The sequence below is a fragment of the Myodes glareolus genome, chromosome 26 (assembly GCF_982192425.1).
Source record: "Myodes glareolus chromosome 26, mMyoGla1.1, whole genome shotgun sequence".
NCBI classification, from domain to species: domain Eukaryota; kingdom Metazoa; phylum Chordata; class Mammalia; order Rodentia; family Cricetidae; genus Myodes; species Myodes glareolus.
This window is the reverse complement of record NC_142051.1, coordinates 36,840,780-36,858,050: the sequence shown is the minus strand read 5'-3', so window position 1 is coordinate 36,858,050 and position 17,271 is coordinate 36,840,780. Positions and strand designations below refer to the sequence as shown.

The following is a 17,271-nucleotide window of genomic DNA, read 5'->3' as shown; positions in this document are numbered from 1 at the left end:
TGGGTTTTTATTAATTGTGCTACAGGCACTGGTTTTCTCTTTTCTTCCAGTTCCAATCTCCTTACTGTTTTCTTAAAACAGGAGACTCTGGTCTTAGGGGTCAGCTGAGTAAAGGGACTGGATTTAGGCTTTTTTTTCCCAGAAAGAGAGAGAGAGAGAGAGAGAGAGAGAGAGAGAGAGAGAGAGAGAGAGAGAATACAAGGAGTTCTCAGAACCTACTCAATGGGGAAATTGTTTTTAGAACATCTTATAGTCTCTGGGAAAGCATGCTACAGCACATAGGAAATGGGAAAATCAACTTAACAATTTCAGTTATAGTAGAGGGTACAGCACAGGTCACAAGAGCCATGGTGGCTGTAACCAGTGGCAGAACACAGTATATGGCAGAGCCTACAGTTTATATCACAGAAAGCCAGAAAGTTGCAAAGGAGGGTCCAGAGACTAGACATATCCTTTAAGTCACGCTCTCAGAGACCCGCTTCGGCCAGCTAGGCCTCACCTCTTAATGTCTCCACTGTTTCCCAAAAACACTATCACATTGCGTATCCATCTATAGATTAATTCAGCAGCTAGGTCAGAGCCCCATGATCCAATCACTGTCAGAAAGCTCTGCCTCTGAGCACCACTGCTTTGGGAATGAAGTTTTTAGCTGGTGAGCCTGGTGGGGAGGAGACTTCATATCCAAACCACAGCAATAAGAAATTACATGTCAATACAATAGATAACTGAAAGAAACAAGCCACTAGAAATATACAACTTACCAAGACTGAATGAACTGTGATCAAACGAGTATCTCGAGGTACCAAACAGTCATAAAAAGATTAAATCAGAGAACAAAGGCAAATTCTCCTAAGAAAGCCTGAGCTGGAGCTGAGGAGGTGGCTCGGTCAGTAAACAACACATGAGCACAAGGTCAAATGAGAGTTTGACCCCAGGACCTCAGGAAAAGCCAGATGTGCAAGTACACACTTTGTAATTCCCATATAGGCAGGAAGAAACAGAAGGATCCCCAAGACTTGCTGACCAGTCAGCCTACCCAAATTATCAAATTCCAGGTCCTAGGGTGAGACCTTATCTCCAAATACAAGACAGACAGATCCCAAGAAACCCTAGGCTCCACAGACAAGCGCCCACATACGTGCCCACACTCATGAAAACACTCACATGTATACCACACATGCACACACAATACAAAGCTAAGGTCATTACACTCCTTGGTTTTAAAATACATTAAAAATCTATTTAAAAAAAGTATGGTATTATCACCTACAATCACTTACATCCACACTTATTAGTGTTCCCATAAACATGAAAATATGCAAAGTAGGTACACTACACATACATACCATCAACCAAAAAACAAGATACAATTAAAATCCACAGTTAAGCATCATATGAAATAGTAGATAACATTTATTTATTAAGATCAAAAAAATTTTAAGGCAGTATATTTCAAAAACACACACACTTGATAGCCAAGCCCCACCCAATGGTATCCATCTTAGGGACAGACGCTGTCAGACTGATCCGTATCACTGTGATATGGCTCCTTGGAGACAGTGCATGAATTTCAACAGGGTACTGCTTCAATCTACCACTGAATCTCCATATTACAGACTAGTAAACAGATACAGCGAATCAAAGCAAGATAGTTGTCCTAGAATGGCTTCAGGTAAATCATTTAAAAGGTGTATTTATGTTTACTATGCCTGCATGTCTACTGTGCGTTATGTGTGTGCAAGCAGCTGCAGAATCCAGATGAGAGCATCAGAGCCCCAAAACTGGAGCTGTAAGAGGTTGGCTCGATGTGGGTTCTGGGAACCAAACCTGGGTCCTCTAAAAGAGCATCAGATGCCCTTAACTGCTAGGCCATCTCTCCAGCTATGCATTTTGTTTTACATAAGATATGCAAGATGCAAAGAATGTGAACATTCTATTCTATAAAACACTGGCAAGTGCTGTTTTAAATATTCATCATATTCCTATGGATATATATGGATGGACAGATGAATATGTATCTACTTGTACCAAGATATAAACATATATGTGCCATAGAACCTCAGGGGGAAAAATATATGCTCAAATATTCAAATGGATTATTGGGAGTGGGGTGGTTAGTGGTTGGGGAAACAAGGAAATGCTCACCTTTCAGGTTTGGGATGTTGGGTTTGTTCTTCTCAATGGCAACTGTGTGGTACAGCGTTTTGGGGAAATTATCTGGGATGCAGTTTATTGTCACAGCCAAACTGATGAAGAAGTGGGCCTTGACAAAATTAAATTTGTTTAAGAGGTGTTGCTGGCCAAGAGTAACCAGAATGAGAGGCAAGCCTCTGTTGATCAAATCTTCCAGCGCCTACAAGTGAGAAGGGGAAAGGACCGGGTCAGTCAAACATCTCACCTCTCAGTGTCGCCCCCTCCCCCGTTTCATCCTTCTGGGTGGGTGTCGGGTGAAGGATTAGACATGGTATTTCCATAAATGGCAGAACCACTCCAGTTCCTCAACTCACACCCTGCTCTGCCACATAATGGGAGAGCAAACCTGGGGTTGGAGTGAGGGAACAGACTTCCTACCAGCTCGGGGAGACTGCAGAGGCTCCACCGTTACCGTGAGCGCAGACTGGACAAGAAGGGGGAAACAGCCTCCCCACCCAGCTCAGCATCCACGGTCGACTACGCCCTTTCCAGCCCCTCTCCATCTCATCCCTGCTTCCTCTGTAACCAGGACTCTAAAGTTCCCTTGATGGCCTGCAGTGGAAGGGGGCAGACGAAAATCGCTTTGATAGAGCGAGTGGTCCTTCGGCAGCAATCAGGCTGCCTGTCTACACGCGATCCACCGAGATAGTCCACACCCTCTTCTCTTCTAAATTCTAATCACCGCTTCCTTCTCCCCATCTACGGAGGGCTGAAAATATGTCTGTATTATTGACTGGCTGACGTTTGTTTGACAGACACTAAAATAAAACCTGGCACACAGTACACTCAACAGATTAAAAAGATCTCTTTAAAATTGGAGGCAAGTGAGGGAAGGTTCTGGGAGTGAAGGTGCAGGCTACCAATCCTGGGGACGCTCCCAGAACCTATACAGTAAACGAAAACCAACTCCTGGAAGCTGGCTTCTGGCCCCCATGGGCACACTGTGGCATGTGCCACCTACCCAAATAAATAACAGAACGTAAAACATAAAAGGAAAGCAAAACCTAAGTGGACCTGACCACACTTTGGCTCAAAGCTCTCCAACAGCCCCCATTTGGCTCAGGTAAGAGCCTCTGCTATGTCCCGATGGGGCTTTTCAGTGTGACCTCTCTGAGCCCATGTACTGCTACCCCCCACCATCCATACAACTCTCTCCACACTAGCTATCACCAATCCAAGCAAGTCTGCTTCAAGACCTCTGCACTTGTCCCTGTTTCTAGATTATTCTTTTGTGAAGTTGCACAAGTCCCATTTAAGTAAAGAGGCACTTGTTTACCCCAAGTGATTTTACACTTACTATAGTGCTTTCAATTCCTTTTGCACACTCAAGGAAGGCTAGGTCTGTCTCAATGCACAGGGTGAGCTACTTCTTTGTGTTTATGGCATTTATTTTTGCTAGCCCTGCCCATTGAAGTATAAGCTCTATAAGGACTCGGTGTTGCCCTGTGATGTTCCCTGACCGTGACTGCTGGCCATAGAACAGTACCTTGGATGAGACAGTCACTTAGTCATTTCTGAGCTGATACAGAAAGAAGATGCTGGGGTTATCTACCTAGTCTAGAAAAGAGAGAAACTACTTGCCTTACATAAACAAGAAGAACAATTTTCCATCATTTGGGAGAATTGGGAGCAACACTGACAGGCGTTGGCAGGTTAGGCTGCCTGATCTCTGTTCCTCCTTTCTTAATTTATTCTATGGGTTGAAACCATTGTGTATGGGAGAGCAGATGTAGAGCGCCCGCTGGGCCAGAGGCGCAGAGCAAGCATGGCACCAAGCATGGCACCAGGACAATCTTTAGTCCTTCCTATCCAGAGAAGAAACTACAGACTGGCCGGGGGTGAGGAGAGCGGGGCCATTTCTCTTCTCTTCCCTCCTCAGCAAACTGATTTAATGAGCCCTGACAATTACACACAAACACTTGAGGATCAAAGGAAGATTAATTAGTAATGCTATTTAATACTCCTCTCTCTCCCTCTATACAGAAAATGCAAAGTGTAATCTGAAGAGTCTTAAGCAGGCCAACAGTACTGTTTTAATTAATTAGCTAATAGAAATTGGGTTTCCATTATGCTGTCAGTCTCTTTTTGAGTAAAAAGAAATGATCAGACAGACATTCTTTTCAGACCAAACACTGCTCCGTTAGAAATGTGTTCTCAGGGTGGCCTGGCATTTGTGACTAGACAGAGAAAAATATTCCCCAGCTCCCCCAGGTCTGGGAACACCTAAACATGGATATGAATCTTTATCTTCCTAACACCAGTTCTTTCATTTCAGATAGTTTGCTTATGAATTAAAATAAAATCTTAGGGAAAAAAATATCGAATGATATGCAGCATAATTCAAAGTGGACTTTATAGACTAAAATGCACAACGACGGGAAAGTAAGAAGATTACATTTAAGAAAGAGACCCTATGCTTTATCATAATTAAGGAAAACAAAAATAAAGCAGGTTTGAGGAAAATGACTTTTGAGTGACTTAATCAATAAAATAAAATAAATAAAGTATGAGCTACTTTCGATGCTATGACAAAATGCCGGAAGAGGCAGCTTCACAAAGGAAGGGTTATCCCACCCCACAACAGGGAAGGTACTGCAGAAGGAGCATGATGCGTCCGGTCACATGGTATCCACAGGCAGGAAGCAGAGAGTTGAATACTGGGATTCAGCTGACTCCCCTTCCCCCTTTTTTTAAATACACAAAGCCAGTGCCAGCTGGACAATGCTCAGCATGCTGCCTGCTCCCTTGGGCCCCAGTTATAGCAGACTGTGTGCGCTGGGGGCTGACCCCAAGGAAACTCCCTCCTAGCAGGGCTGGCAGCCTCTTGGTAGCGCTGTGAGTTAAGCTCTCTCACCTTTGGTTGGCAGGCTCTGGCCTTCAGGGCTTTTCTGAGTTCCCATCCCATAGCACAAGGTATCCCTTCAACAATGACGCTGCTCTGTCTACAACAGTCACAGAGCAACTTTAATGCTCACACTCGGTTCTGTGACAAACTTTATCTTCCCACCTTTCTGGTCTATCTGCTACCATGACTCTGCAAATCTAAGGAGAAGCAGTCAGCTTTACCCTTGCCACAACACAAAGCCAGCCTGTCTTAAATATTCCTCTGCCAAATAAACCCTTGCATTGCTTTTGAGTCCAGATCAATCAAGTTGTTAGGGCACAGGCTGAACACAATCAGATTCTTTGCCAGAATGTAACATGAATGGCTTCTAATCTAATTCCCAATAGAGTCTACAGTCCCCTCTGAAACATCATGAGCCCACAACTTTTTGGCCTTCTGCTTTTCCAAAACTCCCACTAGAATGGACCATTAAGCTCTATACACAATATTCTAGGACCTTTCTGGCCTGAAACTTCAAACTCTCCTACCTTGGTTCTGCAAATGGCTTCCAATGGCCTAAGAGCCATGTAGTTGGGCTTTAGCTGCAATGACCCCACTTCTGGGATGAATTTTTTTTGTATTAGCTACTTTTCTCATGGCTGTGGCAAAATACCTCGAAAAAGCAAGTTAAGAAAAGAAGAGTCTGTTTGGGCCACAGTTTGAGGGTACAGTTCTTCGTATCAAGGAGGGAACGGCATTAGAGGATGGCTCGTCACGCTATATCTACGGCGCGAAGAAGTAGAGAGACAAACACTGATGCAGGGCATTTATTCAAATACTTGTTCTTTTTTATTCAGTCTAAGAGCCAGTGCCATCGGATGATACTGATCACATTCAGAGTGGGTGAACGTAGTTAAGACTTTCTGGAAAGAGCCTCTTAGATACACCTAAAGGTCTGTTTCCATGGGGATTCTAAATCCAGTCTTGTTGACAAGGAACATTAATTACCATGGCTTAATTAAAGACAATGCTGTTTGATACCATCAATCAATCAATCAACTCTCCACATATCTATATGTCCTCATTAACCACTGGACTCATGTCTTCTCGGTCACCAGAACCTCCCTAACCCTTGTGACAATGGTAGTCCTCAAGTGCCTTCTATGTGAACACTTTAAGGTACTGATAACATCATTATGTTTTTATTAAGTTGTTTTTTTTAAAATATTTAAATGTCACTAGGAAATCAAATGCTTAAACACCAATTGTTTGATGGTTGACGGGTGTTAATAGACAATTTCATCCTCATTATACAAAAACTTTGGGGGAAATCAGAGGAGTTCATGTGAAAATGTTACAAAATGGCACCCTCTGTAATTGGCGCATTGTCTTGGAACTGAGAAGAAAGGATATAGTAGCAGCCATTTTGAACACATGGGCTGCTCCAAAAAGTTCTTAAGTTACAGTGGGAGTCAGTTGTTACAGTTTAGGAAATCGAGACATTTGGATAGGAAAGCCAGAGATACATGGCTGGACAAGCCAACTGAACACATTTGGTTCTAGAAGTCGGAGCAGTCACCGCTAGTTACTGGCCTGGACATCAAGTTAATTTGATACAAATTAACTTAGCCTCAGAATTTTGTGATCAAATCCTATTATCAGATGTTAAAAAGAGGAAGATTGGGAGTTCAAGGACATCCTTGGCTACCCAGTGAGTTTAAGGGCAGCCTGGGCTACATGAGACCTTGTCAACAATAGAAGGGAGGGAGGGAGGACAAAATACATATAAAGCAGGATTTCAAAATCAGAGATTGTACTTGACAAATAGGGTGAAATGACTCAGAACACGTCCACATTAAATATTGTTATTACCTGTATGTTGTCTTTATTGGTAAGAGGTTTTCCAGAGTCAAATGATTGAGTCACCTGTCAAAAATGCAAAATATTAATAGCAGAACACATATTTATTTGAGTATTCTTTTAAATGGAACTATTAATGTATCCTAAAATCATTTAAGCACTATTTTGTTGTCAAAGTAATACATGATCTTGTCAGAAATATTAGTATAAAAAACCCTAAAACCTGTATATAAGTCAACTTCTTTTAGGCACTAAGCATCAGTATTCTGTCTTTCCTGTCCTCCTCTTGCTGATTATTTTTAAAATTATATACTCACTTCTATTCCATTTTCACCAACAATTGCCTACTTTTATTCCTACAAAACTGAGTTACTTGCAAACCTCAGTCTAGAAGGTATCAATGAAGACAGTTTAAGAACTAAATTTCTTTGCATTACATAGTGGGGCCATTCTCCATCCTTACAACCAGCCTTTGGTCAAATATTATTGGTGGACATTTTGTCTACATTTTGATTATTGCCTTTGGACTGAATCTTAGAAGGAGTTCTGGGTCAGAAGACAAGGATATCTTGAGGAAATGGAAGTGGCTGGGTTCAGTTTCCAAGCCCATCCACACCACGTGACCACACTTCCCACGGTCTCGAACAATATTCTCCCTTTTAAAACTGTGTTAAAAATAAAAACTGTGCCGTGTTGAGGAGAACTTGAACAACTTGAACAGTTATTTAGAATGGCTAGGGTTCTCTGCCTTTCTGCATGGGAATCTCGTGTTTGTGGTTGGCTCTAATTGTTCTGGCTCAAGGGAGACAGTTATTCCCATAGGAAAATATAGTATAATGGAGCAGAACGCGTCTCTTATCACTCTGACCATCCTTTTGAAAAGATGGACTGACGTAGGAGACAAAACTGATCCGCCTCTCCTACCTCCACAGTCTCCAGGAAGTATGCTACAGCTTTCAGGGGTAGAGAAGCCACTTATATGTCAGTGGTGTCCTAGCTCAAGATCCTGTATCTCTTGGCCTGAGGACATTCTGTGACACTAAGAACCTTCAGAAGAGCACAGCAACTCAGAACATTGATGTCCCACCAGTCCGAGGAGCCCAGGGCAGTGATATTTTCACAAATGCTCTTGGGCTGTTTTCCTCCTGTTGCTGTGGGCTGTCCCTTACTCAGCATACATTCTGAAATGAAATCCCAAACACACTGCTTATCCCCAAATCCTTCTCTCTAGATGCTCAAGCCAAAACACCTCAGCTTTCCTTGCCAACCAGCACGGGTACTGCAGAATTCCCCTTCTGAAGGTACTCTTTCCTATCTAGGGACACTGAAAAACAAATGACTCAAAAAAGGGAAGTCTTCCTTGATAGAAATGAAGGGACTTTATAATAGGACTTCAGTTAGTGACAAGAAGGGAGCTTGACACAAACATATGGTAAAATATAGAACTTTTAAAAGCACTTTGAAGAGTCGAACTGTAATCTATAAGTTTTTTTTTTCAGCTACTTCCTTTGCAAGTGAAACCAAATTCATTAAACCCTTCTTTAAATAACTGGCCCGCAGCCTAATAACATTGGCACCTATTTTAATTATAAACCCTGAAAGCATTTTCTCTTTTAATTACACTTTTAAATCCCCAATTGAAGGTGGAAAGCTGCAAATTAACTCTGAGAATACAAAATCTGAAGTCAGACTCCACCGGGAGATGATTCACCTACACATTTATCTTATGAAAGTTCCTGGAGAAAAAATGAAGTTTAGGATGCTCATGTCAAAAATGGTTCCTGAATTCTTCGCTGCTGTCTGTTTTCGTGACGGAAATGGCCACTGAAAACTCTTATTTCTCAATCCATGCGCACGGGTTCTCTGTCCATCTTTTCTCCCGAGACAGTACTCTCAGATGGCCCTAAATCCACTTCTTTTGACCCTGTTTTCCGCTGTCTGCCTTCATTCCCAGATTATTTCAGGATACCATACACTAATCCTGTCTCTTAGCTGGGGTTTTAGTTATTACTGCTGTGGTGAGACACCAGGACCAAAAGCCACTGGGGGAAGAAAGGGTTGGTTTGGCTTCATTTCCACATCATGGTTGATCAACAAAGGAAGACAAACAGGGCAGGAATCTGGCGGCAGGAGCCATGGAGGAGTACTGCTTCCTGGCTTGCTCTCATGGTTTGCCCAGCCTTCCTTCATATAGAACCCAGGACTACCAATCCGAATGGTCTTGGCCCTCCTGCATCAATCACCAAGAAAATGCTCGACAGGCTTGCCTGTGGCCTGCTCTCATAGATGGATTGTCTCAGTGGATCTTCTTTTCTGACGCCTCTAGCATGTATGACATTGACATGAAACTAGCCAGTACAGACTATTATTTTAAGCCTCGCTGTTAAAACTCCCAACTTCACGTACGCAACCCCAACTGGCCCCCTGAATTCTAGACATGGCTACTCTACACTATGGATGCTACCCACCTAGCTGTCTGCGGATTGCATACGCAGCTTGTTCAGCTCCTCCCCCATAGTTTATGAAAACTACCAGTCAACTGCTCCGACTGAACACTCTGCAGTCATCCTTGCCTTGTGCTCTTACAATTCCACCTCCAAACGCCAGTCTAATGCTGCCAGCTCTTCCTTCACAATCTACATGGCGGTAGACCGCTGCTCCCTCCCCTCCACGACTATCACCACAATAATCACTGTATCCTGACCACATCACCTGGTCCCTGAGTGCCCACCCCTCCTTCCCTCCTCCTCTCTCCTATATCCTCACTGGGCCTACCTGGTCTTCCCCAATGAGAGTTCACAGCATCTTCCCCAAGGCCTTTGTCATACAATGACTTGTGCCTGGAAGGTCAATAAGACAAATCTCCCAATGACGAGACAGCAGCCCACCACCCAGTCAAGCTTCTCCCCGTCGTCTCTGTGGGACTGTGCTCACAGAACATCACCACCTGTCATAGAGATTTGTGTTCCGTGTTTAGGATCTGCCCTCCTCACAAGACAGCAAGCTCCAGGAAAAGGAGTAGTTTCACGAAAGCTTTCAGTCCATGCCCGGAACACTGCCTGTGATGGAGGAGGGTTATCTGTCTATTGTGTTGTTTTCATTGGTCAATAAAGAGACTGCCTTGGCCCCTTGATAGGACAGAAAATTAGGTAGGCGGAGAAAACAGAACAGAATGCTGGGAAGAGGGCTATGAGGGAGACGCCATGGAGTCAGCCACCAGGTCGGACATGCTGAATCTCTCCCGGTAAGCCACGACCTCGTGATGCTACACAGATTATTAGAAATGGGTTAATCAAGATGTGAGAGTTAGCCAGTAACTAACTCTCTAGAGATAATGGGCCGGGCAGTGTTTAAACGAATACAATTTGTGTGTTGTTATTTTTGGGACTAAGCTAGCCGTGCTGGAGCCGGGTGAGGTGAAAAGCAGGCCTGCCCGCAGCTCCTCACTACATGCCTGGATTCAGTAGGCACTCAGGAAACAGTCGGGATCTATTGAACTATAATTTTAATACTAAAAGACAGGTTGTTTATAATAAGAAAATACCGTTGACTGAGAGGCAAGCAAGAAAACAGTACTAACTTCATCCAGACAAGAGGATAAATTCATTTACACCACTGGAGAGGGATGAACAGCCAAATTACTTCTTTCCTGATAGGTACTGGACTGGGTAATTTTATGTCAGCTTGGCACAAGCTGGGGTCATCAGAGAAAAGGGATCCTCAGTTGAGAAAATACCTACAAACGTTGGGCTGTGGGTAAACCTGTACAGCATTTCCTTAGTTACTGATTGACGTGGGAAGGCCCAGCCCTTTGTGGGTGGTGCCACCCCTGAATTAGTGGTTCTGGGTTCTATAGGAAAGCCACGAGGAGCAAGCTAATAAGCAGCATCCTCCATGGCCTCTGCATCAGCTCCTGCCTCCAGGCTCCTGCCTTGTTTGAGTTCCTGCCCTGCCTTCCTTCAACGACTAACTATGATGTGGTAGAGTAAGCCAAATAAACCTTTTCTCCCCAAGTTACCTTTGGTCATGGTGTTTCATCACAGCAATAGTAGCCCTAACTAGGAGAGGTCAGTAATTCACAGACAGCTAGGCAGGTAAACATCTACACATACACCAAACACTATATATAATATATACATATATAAGTAGATACACAGCTTTGCACATATATGTATTCATACAGCTTAATGGAAATCCCTAGTAAGATGCTCTGTACATAACTTCACAGTTTCATGAAGCCCAGGCTGGCTTCACACTTGCCAAGGATGTACCGGGATTATAGGTGTGTACAACCACACTCAGTTTTTATTTTGTCATTAAAAAAAAAAAAACTTCAGAGTGGGAGATTGAACCCAGAGCTTTATGTATCCTGGGCAATCAACTGAACTCCCAACCCAGTCTCACAATCACCCTCGTGTTTCCAGTGTTCCAGATCCACCCCAGGTCCTCACGCGTGCTAAAAAGAACTGTTCTACTATAGCACTAAGTCCCCAGCCTCTATGATAATAAATAACAGCACTGTAGCAGTTGTACGGAATATGAGCACATACAACCCTTACATGTGATGCCAGCTTATACGGATGATTCTTAAAACTTTAGTTCATTTTGTTGATTCTTTCAGGCCCTCTAAATTTGAGTCCAGCTTCTTCCTACGTGTGTCTGACAGTCTCAAGTTCACACATTCCATCTCCCCTGGAGAGTGACCTGCTATTTCCGTGTGTGTGTGTGTGTGTGTGTGTGTGTGTGTTACGTGCACATGTGTGCAGCATATGTCTGTATGTGCACATGTGGAGGCCACACAGGATGCCAGGCACTTTCCTCTTCTGTGTATTTCTTTGAGACAGGGCTTCTTACCAACTTAGAGGACTTCCTTCCGGTAGGCTGGCTGGCTAACGTGCTCTTGGGGTCCAAGGCAGGGGATACAGGCATGCGTGGCCATGCCCAGGGTTTTATGTTGGTGTGGGGATTTGAACTCTGGGCCTCATGATTGCTGAACAAGTGCTCTCCCCACTACTGAACCACCTTCCTAGCTCCTCAGTAGATTTCTTAATTTTTTAAATGTATGAACTGATTATAAATAAATTCTTTTCATATACTATATTCTGAACACGGTTTTCCTCCCTCCATCTCCTCCTAGATTGTTCCCACCTCCCTATCCAACCAATTCCATGCTCCCCCTCTTTAGAGAACAAACTCACTTTATTGCTAGTTTTCTGTTTTAAATGTATATGCTCAAGTGATGAAATTGCTACTTATAATGAAATCAAAATTCTAATCAGCATCTGCCTAAAGCAAGGTCACCCAGTGAGACCCAGATCAACAGGAAAACCAAAGTCGAAGGAAATAACAACTCACTCCGACTTAATTTATGATCTCGCTGTAAACTCAGTGTTCATCTTCAAGGATGCTTCAATTAGCCAGTTTACAAATACAAATTAAGCAACCCAGGTAAAACTATCTTCTAAAATCAAAATAGATTATGCAAAATGGAGACTGTTCTTCTCTCCGAGAAATCACAGAACACTGAAAGGAGAGAGAGGGCATGGGGGCTGTGCCGGGCTGGTACTCGCAAAGCCCTGGACTTCTTCCCCAGGTCCAAGAGGAAGAGGAGGACAAGAGGGAGAAGGAACACAGGGCAAGGTACACAAATTAAAGAAATCTAAATAATATATATGGACAGGTCACCTTGATGAAAAACATTGAGCAAACGTGATAAGATTAGACCTACAAATCTGGGCTATGTAGGCGGATGGGCCTAAAGAGACCATCGAGATACCTATAATAAAAAGCAACATGTGGTAGGCACCGGCCAGGATTCGACTGCAATAACCTTCTCCAGAATGGCAGGCCCTCCCCGCCTGGCTCCTTTTGGCTCCACATAAACGAAACTTGATTTTGCTGTAACTAGGCTTAGCAGCAAGGTCCTGAGCACTGGAGACTTGCGCACACACTTCTGTGGAAATGTTCCCTAGGCTTCAGGCATGCAGCCGCCAGAGATTTGAAATACATATCTATAGCTTTGAATCAGGTGGGGAGGTTACCTTAACTTTGTTGGTAGCTTTATAGCCAGCGGGGATGGCGCATGGCATGTTTTTTCCAAAAAACATCTGGGATAGCTCATAAAAGGCTTCAGAGAAGAAGCCTAAATCTATTAGGATTTCGGTCTATAAAAGAAAGAAACAAGACTTGATATTAGTTTCTTTTGCTTACAAAATACAAATTCAAGGGGAAACGCATCAGATTCTAAGATCCAAAATGCCCGCTTAATGATGGTCGTGTGTAACGAATCCACATCCACCGACTAGTGGGTTAACACTAGTACTTACCAATGTGCTTGTGAAAATGCCTGTCTCCAAGGGCAGTGGACCACAAAGCTAACACCAGCAGGGGGCATTCAGAACCACAGGCTCTTATCAGCCGCTGCTTACTTCATCAGAGGCAGACACAAGAGTGTAACAGCCGTGGAGAAGTTTTAAAAATTAACTCAACTTATTATCTCTTTGTTCCCATGGTTCCCATGGGAACCTGGGTAAAAAACAAAGTAAGAATACTCCCGATGTTCTTGAACCCTCTGAGGGAAGTTAGACAAAAGCACAGTGTGTCAACACAGAGACAACTATTAATTTTCTTATCTTTTAATTAAGTGTCAACTTTAAAGGCATATGATTAACAAATTTAACTGGCTGATAACTATACATTCCACATGGTTTGTTTTGAATACAATTCAATTGAACTAAATCAGGAAATTAAAGGAAGGGAAGTTGACATTCAACATGTTTATTGAACCTCTCCTGGACAGCATGCCCACTTGAAGGTTAGAGTCCCCTGAGATTCGCAATTAACCACATGTAAGAGACACGTGCAGGTCTTGCATAGCAAGATGTGCCTCAGAAGGTCGGGTGGTGGTGGCACACACCTTTAGTCCCAGCACTTGGGAGGCAAAGATGGGCCTGTGAGTTCGAGGCCAGCCTGGTTTACAGAGTGAGTTCCAGTACAGTCAGAGCTACACAGAAACCCTGTCTCAAAAAACAAAGAGAGAGAGAGAGAGGGGTGGGACTTAGAGGTATTGACAAAAGCCTGCTTTCAACAGTGGGGTCTCGGAAAATTTCAATGAGGAAGTATCGTTCAAGAGTTGGAAATCATGTAAAGGAGAGAGAAGGCTTGCGGAGAGGACCCTGAGCCCAAAGACCATGGGTTCTGTGTGGCTGGAGAGAAGGGAGGGCAGTGCAAAAAGTCAGGAAGTGAGCACAGATGGTGGCCAAATACAGAGAGCCCATAGACTCCAGTGAGCTCTCTTTTCACTCAGTGAAAAGAAGTTACTAGATTGAAGGCCTGACAGTGAACACTTGAAACCTGAGTGCTCTAAGGACAGAGAGTTTCAAGCCAGTCCTCATCAGACTGAGACAAAGGACTGCAGGAGTATCTCAGAGTTCAGAAAGTCCTCGCTACCATGTGCAGGGCCCCAGGTCCAGTGTCAGCGGGGAAAATAAGTTGTGGAGGCTTTGAACCAGAAAGGACCCTTACATGATTTATGCTTTGAAAATGTTCAGTGATTTTGTGGAGGGCAGGGGTACAAATGATGGACACAGAGAATAAAGCACAAAATTAAATGTATATATGAGAGAGAGAGAGAAAGAGAGAGAGAGAGAGAGAGGGGGAGAGAGAGAGAGAGAGAAGACAATGTATCTTCATGCCAATACACCTTAGTTTCTGTTCTCCTTTTCATCCTTGGTTTAGGGAACTTCAAGAGTGGAAAAAACAAACAAACAAACAGAACTTTAAGGAAACAAAAATAGGCAAGTTAGGGGAAATTGGTGGTAAAAAAAATAACATGAAAATAAAACATAAAATCCCAGAAGACTGTCTATTATTAAGCTGTCTGTGTGTTGCAGTTTTTGCTCAAGAGTCGGTAGTCTCTGTTCTTGTACCACCCTCGCCGCCATCAAATATCAAAGCAAGCACTTCTGGAGCTAGATGAACCCTTCTGGACCCCAGGGAGCCATTACTTCCATTGACGCCTGGAGGAAAATCCCCCTGCGGATCTCTGTGTGCTCAGTCACTGTACCAAAACATCAGCCAAGGCTCCTCTCACTCCATTCCGTCGGATCTCTCTAAGTGACGGTGACCTGCACTGTGGACACAGGCTCTGTGGACAACAAGAGCCAGCCAGCCACCTAACCTTCATGTGCCTTCTGAAGCAGCAGGACCCTTCCTGGGGATATTTGAAACACTGAGAATAAATCTTTAATGAGGTTAGCAGGTCTACAGTGAAGCAGGGCAGCTGGTCGTGAACAGGTCTTGCTATGTTCTCTGGAAGACTCTACTGGACTCTAGAAACTTCATTGCAAGATCTATCTATCACAGACTGGCTAGTCAGAGAGCATCATTGTTTGGTGTTTCCCAACCCCGGTGTTTCTCTTTCACTCACTAACCCTGGTTACTTCAGGAAGGTTACACAAGTTCTGTCCACACAAATTGTCACTTTTCCCTCTGTGGGATCTTTTTTCCTTGCGTCTGTTAAGACCCCCAGAACCAGTTTTCAATCTTACTATGCCAATAAGTTCTGCTGAGCAGTGTACCAGATATGGTGATATAATGCACCTGACTCCCATTCTATAATGAGTATCGCTCTTAACCAAAGCTCCAATAGTTCTTCACTGGCTTCAAAGATACTCTATGACAAAATCATGACCACAGACCAAAGAGAGAATTCTGTCTTGGCTTAACTTGATGAATTATGACTTTGCTGAGGTTATTTACAGGCTCATGGGAGACTCAAAGGCAACTATACTACCAGAAAGTACCCTGGGCAACCCATGGTAAGTTACACCACTGAAGAATCCACCAGCAGCGTGGACAACTCACAAAAAGCTACTTTACCAAAGAGTCCCAAACCAGCTAATTGTTTATCTATAATATTATCTGGAAGAGGAAGATGGTCTTGTGAGTACGTGAGTCTCAAGAACCTCTGTATTCCTCCAGTGAGAGGAGGTTTATAGGCCTGTTCTTGGCTCCTGAGGGTCTTCTGTTCTGATCCAAGACAGCGGCAGTCATGTGCAGCCTGGAGGAAACAGCCAGGCAGCATCGCTCTCTGGTTTTTCGACTGTTATCTTCTACCGTCTCCTGCTCAGAACTTCCACGCCAACAGCACAAAACCACTTCCGGCCCACAAACAACTCCAAATTACCTCGCCGCTCTATCTTTCCAAGGATCTTCTCTTTCCCACTAGCTAGATGATTTTTAAACCTGAATTCTGCACATTGAGTGAAACCCTCATACCTCAAAGCCATCTGTTTCTTGTTCAAACTCTCGGGAACGATTCTCACCACACTCACGTGTGGTAATTAAGGAACAGATGCATATGTCACCAACATGGGCATCTTATCTCTCTTCCCAGCTTCCGTGTCCTTATGATCAAAGACTATGGGCTACACGTCTTGGACTCAAGTTACTAACTTGAGTTAAATAAGAGGTATCCAGTAAATCTTTTCAAAATATTATTTATTTATTTGGGGGGCTATATGGATGAAGGTCAGGAACCCGTTTTCTCTACTCTGCGGAATATGTGTGGCAGTGAACACACAAAGACTGTGAGCACTTAACAAATGCCTACAAATTCAAAGTTCAATCTAAAAATCAACTAATGAATATCAAATATGTGAACCCGTTACCCAAGATAATACGGGGAGTTAAAAGATGAGTAAGATACTGAGCCGAGCCTCAAGAATCGCAGTCTCAGTGACAGAGGGAGGATGGGTTTTTAAAATGTGCTATTGAACTTCAAAAGCCAGAGAATCCAGGAGTCAGTAGCTCAGGTGGAAAGCCAGACATTTTCAGGGTCCACATAAATATTTATGAAGTCCATAAAGATTTATTTAGAAATAGAAAGCAATAGACTATTCTCTAAGGCCCAGAAGGTCTAGATGGAGTTACGGGTTACAGAGAAGTCCAGTTTCTCCTCACTGGAAAAACAGGCAGGATTTGGGGGAGAGAAGAAGGAAGTTTCCAAGTAAAGGGGAAAGCAGTGAGCTGGAGCAATGTCCCCGAGTGCTGTGTGGAGCTGAGCCGTGTGGAGCTGAGCCGTGTGGAGCTGAGCCGTGTGGAGCTGAGCCGTGTGGAACTGAGCCGTGTGGAGCTGAGCCATGTGGAACTGAGCTGAAGCAATGGCCTAGAGACTGTTCTAGATCATCTCTTCAGACCACAGATCTGGCATGCAAAGACATAAATCCACTTTAAAACAATCATTTTATTATCTTATGGTGTGTGTGTGTGTGTATGTGTGTGTGTACACCACATGCATGTCTGCTGTCTGAGGTAGCCAAAAGAGAAAGATGCCAGGTCTCTTAGGACTGGAGTTATTGACAGCAGTGAGCCACCAGGTGGGTGCTGGGAAT

At 43.7% G+C, this 17,271-nt stretch overlaps 1 protein-coding gene across 2 annotated transcripts in view; it reads right to left on the bottom strand.

The window, feature by feature from the left end:
• Cfap54 (cilia and flagella associated protein 54) overlaps window positions 1-17,271 on the bottom strand; it is a 270,869-nt gene that overhangs the window by 99,251 nt on the left and 154,347 nt on the right. For both annotated transcript variants that reach the window (XR_015736721.1, XM_087901949.1), the window contains exons 47-49: window positions 12,919-13,041; window positions 6,890-6,943; window positions 2,146-2,353 (exon numbers count right to left, since the gene is read on the bottom strand). Coding sequence is in view for 1 of the 2 variants with exons in the window: in XM_087901949.1 (XP_087758075.1) it covers window positions 2,146-2,353; window positions 6,890-6,943; window positions 12,919-13,041 (385 nt within the window). In the remaining variant the exon portion in view is untranslated. The remainder of the gene's footprint in view (window positions 1-2,145; window positions 2,354-6,889; window positions 6,944-12,918; window positions 13,042-17,271) is intronic.